Source organism: Diadema antillarum, unplaced genomic scaffold (assembly GCF_040938485.1).
Source record: "Diadema antillarum isolate AM-2024a unplaced genomic scaffold, OU_Dant_1.0 seq00001039_RagTag, whole genome shotgun sequence".
NCBI classification, from domain to species: domain Eukaryota; kingdom Metazoa; phylum Echinodermata; class Echinoidea; order Diadematoida; family Diadematidae; genus Diadema; species Diadema antillarum.
This window is the reverse complement of record NW_027271870.1, coordinates 1,326,466-1,335,403: the sequence shown is the minus strand read 5'-3', so window position 1 is coordinate 1,335,403 and position 8,938 is coordinate 1,326,466. Positions and strand designations below refer to the sequence as shown.

Sequence of the window (8,938 nt, the reverse complement as noted above, 5' to 3'; positions counted from 1 at the left end):
TGTGACCGAGCTATCATTGGTTTCAGGAGTACAACATGATTTGCATAATCATAAAGCCTACTTTATTTGCATAATCATAAAGCATAATCATAAAGCCTACTTTGAACAATGAAACACCAAAAATACCTGCAACTATGCACAAAGTCAATATTGACCTAATGAACAGACGACATCAATGGACAGTGCATACAAAACCTTTTAAATTTCGAGGCTGGACCAACTTCCTATCTGATATGTAGACTAACCGGATCGGTATCGCGATCGCAAACACTTCAAAGGGAGGAACGCTGCCTGGTTTGTTTACGTGTGTATAAAAGGGTTTCCCAATTCGTGTTTGGGCTTACAGAAGATAATCACCGTGAATTCATGCGCGGAAACGTAACGAATCGGTTTCCAGGTCGTACGCGAAGTGGCTCATTAAGCATTCCGCTCGCTACAGTCAATCAAAGATTTATTTATTTTTCCCCCTCGAACATGTTAGTGTTGACACAGAACTCCCCTGCATACATGCAACACTGGTGGCTAGTCGAAGAGATTCTTTGTTCCCGCATTCTTCTCCTGTTGATGGACAGAGCCAAGTAGCACTACGTTCTGATATTGTGATGCAGCAAACTTGAAACCTTCTTACCTAAGGATTTTCCTCTCAGATATGAATAACGTTACACCTGCGTTTTCCTGAATTCATACGGATTATACTACAGAGATATTAGGTTCTTGTTTATTCTGAACAGACCAAGGAATGTATGCTACTTTGTGTTTTGGATGTGAATGATTTCCCCCTCTAATTCGGAGTGCTTCTCTCGCTGTACTCATTGGTCTTAACACCTTCTTCTCCAAATGGCAAACGGAAAATCGCTGAAGAAAAGGTAACCAAGGCGACCTGTTTAAGAGCTGAAGTTTTTTGAGAAGCATGGATGGATTTCAACATCGTTTGGACGCAATAGCCAGTGAAAGCCAACGCAAAATACCTTTGTTGCATGCAAGGCAAAGCATCTCCACCGGCCAGGAATCTCGAGAGAGGAGGATCAGTCTCGACAATCGACGTCAGATGGATCGTCTTCTAGAGCCAGCCGCATCGACGTCGAAGGGGCGTTCGGTCACGTTCAGTGATGTGGTCAGTGAGAGCGACGCTAATTCGGTCGCGACATCGTCAAATCGGCGGGCACCGGCGACGCAGGCGGGGCTCGTTCGGGAACGCGCTGGGAGTCAGCTGAACATGAAGCGTGGTTCGACGCTGTACTTTGGAAAGGACATCACCACGTCCATGTGGTGGAAATACCGACAAATCTACGATGGTGTCGGCGCTTTGCGCGGGAAACCGGAGACCTGCGGAGAGACTGAAAATTCCTATCGTCTGGAACCGAAATTGGGCCACAAGTTTGCGCCTGGAAAGGTGGAGGAATGCATACGACAAGTGTTGGATTCCCTCTTCGTGAAAGAGACCTACAATCCAAAGACCGCAGCAGTGCTGGCAGAGGCCATCTCCGACACCGTCAAACAGAGGGTGAAATCGCTGTCGACCTTCGAGCGATATCGCTTCGTCGTCAACGTCGACATCGGATCGCGGATGCCTGGTCAGGAGATCGTCTTCGCCAGCCGCTATTTGTGGAATACCGACACAGACGGGTTCGCTACGGTCACTGATCAAAACAAAACAATGTACGTGATCGTGACTGTCTATGGAATATATCTAGACTGATGACCAGATTAACGTGTCAGTCACTGTCATCAAATCTGTGATTATCCAATGGGTTGTTGAAGAGAGAAAATAATGCGTATTGCATTGGATACATTTTGATCCGACGGGCCTCCAAGTCGATACTTGGTTACAATGCAGTTGAACATGATTGTCTAGTATGTCACCTGCTTCAAAGCTTTTTGTAGTTCCCATTTATACCAATATCATGAGGGATATCATTTATTTCTTTTACACCCGGAAAGCAGTTGCCATGCGACCTGACACCATTTACCTCCGTGAAGATGACATTGTTAGCAACGCAAGTATGTTTGTATACTGAGTAATTTGAGTCGTCCATCAATGATAACTCCATCTACCATGTCTACTCTTGTACGTATTTCGATGTTTTGTAGAAACAAAAGGCTAGGTCACTATTGTATTGAAGGGATCGTACAGTTCTGGTTGAGACCTAATTTCAGTTTTCTAACATTTTTAGGTGAGATAATGAGAAATCTCATATGAAATATGAAAGAGCATGCAATTTTATGAGGAATTCAACGTTTATTTGATAAAAATTGGTTTTGAAATGGCTGAGATATCCAAAAAAGAACGATTCTAATAAAGTGTGGGACCCACACTTTGTAACCATCGCTTTGTTTTACTTTATTTTTGGATGTTTCAGTTATTCCAAACCCGATTTTCATCAAATAAACTTTGAATTCCTCTTAAAATGGTATGCTCTGTGCTATATCATAAGTGTTTTCTTGGTATCTTGCAAAAATTCGAAAGCCTATTTCTCATCTCAACCAAAACTGTACTATCCCTTTAACAAACCTTTAGGCCTTCACAGTTTCCCTAAGGACTTAATAATGAACTTTTCAATTCTCTCGTTATTCTTCTATTAATTTCAGTACTTGGAATCCAGTTTGCATCCTCTAGTTGTCGCTATGTCGGGCAATCCTCAGGCAAGTGTGCCGTGACTCTCAGGACCAACATTTGTTATACCAGGCATTCATGAAATCTGAATGTTTTATAAAAACGGTTTATTTGCCCGCGTGAGTCCAGTCAACAAAGTTACAAATAGCACCAGTGTATGGATGCACTTTTGAAATCTAAAACTTTTTTTTCATGCTCCCCCCCCCCCATTGTCAATCGCACAACTTATCACGTTGCGTGAGCTAACCTCAAAGACATTGAGTTTGAGGAGAATGCAGTGTTGCCATAGAAATTTACTCTTTCTCAGGACTTCAATTTAAAAGCAAAGAAAAAAGACAAAGGCAAATATAATAGTAATTACTAATGAAAGGTGGGATCTCAAACTATTTGGTATCTCATCCGTTGACGTTTAGTCGTAAAATTTCCTAAATATAAATTCAACTCAGTTAAACCAACCGTTTCCAAGCTCTGGCTACCTTATGTCTTTCCGAGGAACAAAGCCATAATGACCAGCTGCTTCTTTAACACACACAAACATTCCCACGCTTGAAATTCAGTTTTCACGCATTACTTGTAGCTGTTTCGGGCAAGAACTCCAGTCAACTTTCTTATTATCTGTTCTTCTGTTCCACTCTTTGTCATAAACGTATCCATTAAACTTAAGGGGTTGGTATAGTATCAGTTGAGGTAAGAATTCAGCTTTCAACTTTTTGCGAGACGTAATAAGCCACTGTATGAAATGGCAAAGAGCACACACTTATTAGAGGAATTTAAAGTTTATTTGATGAAAATCAGTTTCGAAATAGCTGAAATATCCAAAAACAAAGAAAAAGAGGCAATTCTACTGAAAGATGGGTCCCACCTTTTATTAGGATCGTTTAGATTTGGATATCTCAGCCACTTCAAAACTATTTTTTTTCAACTAGACTTTGATGAATTCTCTGAAATTACATGCTCTTTCAAAATTTTTAGAGGGTATCATTATATAAAAGAATTATCATAAAAAGCGAAGGAAATCTGAAGCCACATCTCATAAACTGTACCATCCCTTTAATAAATTCGTTGCTTTTTTTGTGGTATTGACGCAATGTCGAAGTGTATAGTAACTCTTTTGTTCTCCTCTCCCTGTTTCTTGGTAATGTATACATTATCAACTCTGCGCTACTGAGATAATGAAGCTGTGTAATATCAAATGAACGTGAGCTCCCTCGTCTTGTGAATGTTAATGGATTAGACAAACATCTCTTTAAGTGGAGCGCATCGTTGTTACAAAAGGGTGGTTAATAACGGTTTTGATATTACGTAACGGAACTTGGTATCCATGGCTGCGTAGTCATGGTAACGTGATTAAACGCTACAACCTATCTGTGTCGCAGTATAATGCCTCAGTTCTTTGGTCACACCACCGCATGTATACGCCCATCATATTATACACCTGATAATAACTCCACTACACATAGAAGTCAAATGGTATAAAAGTGTTAAGTGGAGTTGCACACATTGGCATGATATGAAGTCTGACATGAGGGTTATCGTGGCATTGCGACATGGTGGTAACACATTGTTCCTTTCTATTCCTGTAGTAGTCACAATTATGTTATGACGTAATTACATTGGTATAGAATAGACCAAATGACCTCACAACAGATGACTGAAATGCAGTGTGCCACATTGATTACTTATTAATAGGTTTGTGTGCAAAATTTGTGCACATCAGTTGACACATTGGCCCAGAATGGGTTAAAGAATTCGAAATGTTATCCATATGCAATATCAATTATTGATTAGTTTGAAGCGTTTGGTAAACCTTTACATATTCTTCTAATACAGACTTCAGGTTAAACCTGGAAGAATACACACGCAGAGTAGACAACTGTAAATGTGAAAAGAATATCCACAGTGTCAGTGTGGTGTAAGCAGCAGCATGATAATTTTCCCTTTATAATTCAATCAATGATAATGATATCTTTTAAAATGAATTGTTATCAGTATGGATTTTTTTTAAACTTTTGTAAATTGCACGTTCATTTCTTGAAAATGATGTAGATGACGAAAATGGTGTATCATTGGTACTGTAGTAAAAGTGATAAGATTTTCAAAAATATATAGCACTGTAGTAGATAGTAAAGTGTCTGATAAAATGATGATTAGTGATTCATAATGAAAAACTGACGATTATCATATGCTGCTAGATTACCCATGCCTAACTAACAAGTAATCAAGATGAAAGAAACATATTATTTAGAGGGGTGAAGGTTCAGGTGCGAGTTTTCTTCACTTTGTCTCCCTCTATTTTATTTATTTACAGATCAGCAGTTGCGATCTTAACAAATTTAATTTGTAGAGGGAGACAAAGTGAAGGAAACTCGCACCTGAGGTAATCGAGATGTTACTTATAATGAAAGCTTTTGATATTATGAATATGCTTTCTGTTTTCTTTGTCTGTAAGATGTTTCATTGCCATCCGTCCCTCTAGAACTGTAACGGTAAAACTGTTTGTTTTGAAATAGTGAAATTTCTACAACGACATCATAAGTGAGTACCCAAATTCCAGCGTATTCTTAATTGACCTACAAAGTAGTTATTCTATATGATATGGAAATAATTTGACACATGAGTATGTGTAAATAAGTATTCCGTGCTCTCAGCGTACTCCCGCAGACGTGAATGTGCTGGCAAGGGGCGATTTCTCTTCAAGAAAATAGAGTTCTGTTACAGAAATTGCAGTTGAAAACATATATGTCATTTACAGCAGCTTTTCCAGCAATATTTCGATTTAAATTGTGCTTGCATACATTAATGGTGTTTGTATACGTCTCCTTTCATAACATGTGAATGACTACATAGAAGTAGCATATTTCTGGCGGTTCCAAAACATTCATATTTGGGCTGAGGGAGAATAAAATGATTGCTAGATCAACAAATTGTTTGAAGATTATGATATTTTCAGAGGAGAAAACTTCCACCAAGTTTCACCAAGAACTATTGAAGTAAGTGTATACAATATTTCAACAATAATAATTATGTACAAACCTATACGCGTTTCGTCGTTAAAAGGATGTCACGTATGTACTCTTTGCAACCGATGTGTGAAAAACGGGTGTCAAAATACACACATTAAAATGATATTGAGCTATCAAAACAACGCGTGCGATAATTTTCCTATTCATTAACTGTGATTAATGATTATTCACACGCCGTGATATGACTTTGGAACTTGAATGGACGTTATCAAAGCGCTCATATACATGCAAGAAAATACATTGTTTAATGGCAGCAGAGACGTGAGTTCGTTCAAAATGTCCGAGCTCGTAATCTTTGTTGACTTAGATACGAAGAAAAGAATAGAAAAGATCTAGAATTTAACAAGAGATCATAGATATACATGCAAGTAGATGACACTTTTATTACAATTCTGCCTTTGCTTAAAAAAGAGAACTTTTCCGATGGTTCTTTTTACTTGACCCAAGCATTATGTGAGATAGTATAAAGATATCATTCTTACAGTAACAGTGTACATTATAGATTTGGAAAGGTACAAAATATCACGAGTTCCACCCCCTTGGTCGGTGTTGATTATCTCTTGTTGAGGGTTTGGTCAAGTCAAATTTATCATAATACACACAGTAGTTTACAAGGATCACAACATAAACAAACCAGTGTGTGGAGATGATAATGATAGATTAGGACGGAGGATCATGTCTGCAATTATTTATCTACTGTACTGTCCTTTGTCTTTGCCTTGTGCCTCCTGTTTAATCCAGAGGCAGCCCAGGCTTTTCATGTGACATTGTTTATTCATATGATAAAGAATGTTGAACAACAAAATTTTATTGAACGGTAATTTTACGTTTTATAGCAAAATAATAATGCTTATAAGGCACCTACACCAACACAAAATTATCATCAATATCGCCACTTTAACCCCTATTTACACTACCAGCGAAACCACACCCCAACCTATACCACTACCGCCACAAGTATCCTTGCCCAAATCTCAACTATTACAGTCACGATTACGTAGCCTGCAATTATATCACCACTTTTATCTCTCCATTATAAAAATGCTACCACAGCCATGCACCTTCAACAACAACCACTACCAGTGACAATTTCCATTTCATGACCACAATTTCTTGGACACACCATCTATTAGTGTCATTAAGAGTGATGTATACATATGATTATCTTCCTTCTCTTCCTCTTCGTTATTCATCCTCCTCCCCCTCCTCAAACCCTTCATCATCGTCATCTATTATTGTTATTATTATTATTATTGTTGTTCTTATTATTATTATTATTATTATTATTATTATTATTATTATTATTATTATTATCATTATTATTATTATTATCATTATTATTATCATCATCATCATCATCATCACCATCACCATCATCATCATCATGAGCATCACCCTCATCACATTATTCTTCTTCATTTTCATCTTCGTCTCCTTCCCAATATTTTTTTACTGTTATCATCATCATCATTATCATGTATGTCATCCCCACATGTGTAGCATAATATCACGATACTCCTTGCGCACAATCACATGCTGGCATTGAGGCGCACGCTCCGCGAGCTGACAAACTACGGTAGATCTCGGTCAGATGGCGGACGTTGAACATCGCTTATCGGGCTGCAACGCAAGGGTGCAGGGGTCTTGCTATCTCCACAGCGAGTCGCCATGGCGAGCTACCGCTAATCAAAAAATATTTGCCTGCATGACGGGGGAGCAAGCACACAATCTGCCAAACCTTGGAAACGTTGTAAATCTAATCTAAATGACCCTTGTCTTTAGATACGCGCCGATGTTTCTATCGGCGTCTAACCTCTTTAATGTCACTGATAAACGAACCAGAAAATAAATATACCAACAAATATAGCGGGAATCCATTCATGACAAGACTTTAAATTGTACTTAAGAGCGTTGTAGTATAGACGTTGTCCATCATGATTTAAATCGTCATTTATTTCCTATCAATGTTCTGTGTGTGCGATTGCATGATTGCGTGTTGTATTGCAGTATCTTATTTAAATACATTATCATGTGGAGTGGAGACTGCACAAAAAACAACAACTTTGAATTAAAGAACAATACCTTTACACACACACGCACACACACAAACACATAAAGACGAGGAAGATTTAAAAAAAGTAAAGCAAAGATGACGTCGAAAAAAGGTGCACGTCACAAGCTCGATACCCACGAGTCACACAGCCCACGAGCTAGGCACTTAGTGAACCAGGCCCCCGAGTTATACGGTCCACGAGCTACACGCTATAAAACAAATAAGGCCCACGAGCTCGAAATTACATATCGGTTCCTATCGTGTTGTATGTAGTATCGAGCTTGTGGGCCTCATTTGCATAGTGTCGAGCTCAGGGGCCATATTTGCATAGTGCCTAGCTCAGGAGCCTGTTTTACTTATTGTCTAGCAAGTGGGCTGTATGACTCGTGGACCTTTTTTTTTTTCAACGTCATAGCTCGTAAATCGTATGACTCGTGGTTGGAGAGCTCGTTGGATGATCCCGTCGAAAAAAAAAAGAACAGCATCTCCAAACGCAACGTGGTTTATCACCGGCACAATGAAGATTGTTTGTGGTGGCATCCGATTGTAATTCAGTGATCAAGAAACACTAATGAATGATTAACCAAGGACAGATCCTCGACTATTAAGGAAATAGTCACTGCATGGTAGATTTTATGCTTTTTCCGGCGAAGCAAAGGGGACAAATGAATGAATAAAACCACTAGCCAGGATTTTTCCCTTCACGCAATGTCTTCCCGTCCAGCCGAAACGCCACTGGTCACACAAAAGCTGAGGTTATAAATGAGGACTCGGCGTATTTCGTCATGTGATCGTAATCGTTTCGTCGGCGCCCAAAAGGGGTGCTGCGATGTTAAAAAGACAATCAATGGTCGAAGACGTAGTAAAAGATCTAGCGATTTATATTCTCAATGTAATGATTTACGTCTCTTAAAAAAATCCATCATCGTTATGTTTATTGCATATGAGTACGAGATAACGGATTGCGCATTATGCGTTGTTTGGGCTACTGTAGTTTGCTTGTGACAACGAACGAATTGGCCATTTACAGCCGATACGGCCGATGCCGACCCAAATTGCTGGTCAAATTTATTGCTGCCCCATTGTAGTACAGGACACGGGTAGTTTAACGGGTCATGGAAAAAACTGTGGCACGTACTCCTTGCTTCAGTGACGTGGGAAAGCGAGAACGAACTCAATGACTGCTGTTATTGGTATGTGTTAGTGCTTCTTTAAAGGACAAGTTCACCTTCATAAACATAAGGATTG

The 8,938-nt window shown here is 39.1% G+C and overlaps 1 protein-coding gene across 1 annotated transcript; it reads left to right on the top strand.

The window, feature by feature from the left end:
- The first annotated feature begins 910 nt into the window (after positions 1 to 910).
- On the top strand, positions 911 to 1,699 carry LOC139742953 (dynein light chain Tctex-type protein 2B-like). The gene has a single exon (XM_071653461.1). The coding sequence runs from the start codon at positions 911 to 913 to the stop codon at positions 1,697 to 1,699; it is 789 nt and encodes a 262-aa protein (XP_071509562.1).
- The last annotated feature ends 7,239 nt before the right edge of the window (positions 1,700 to 8,938 follow it).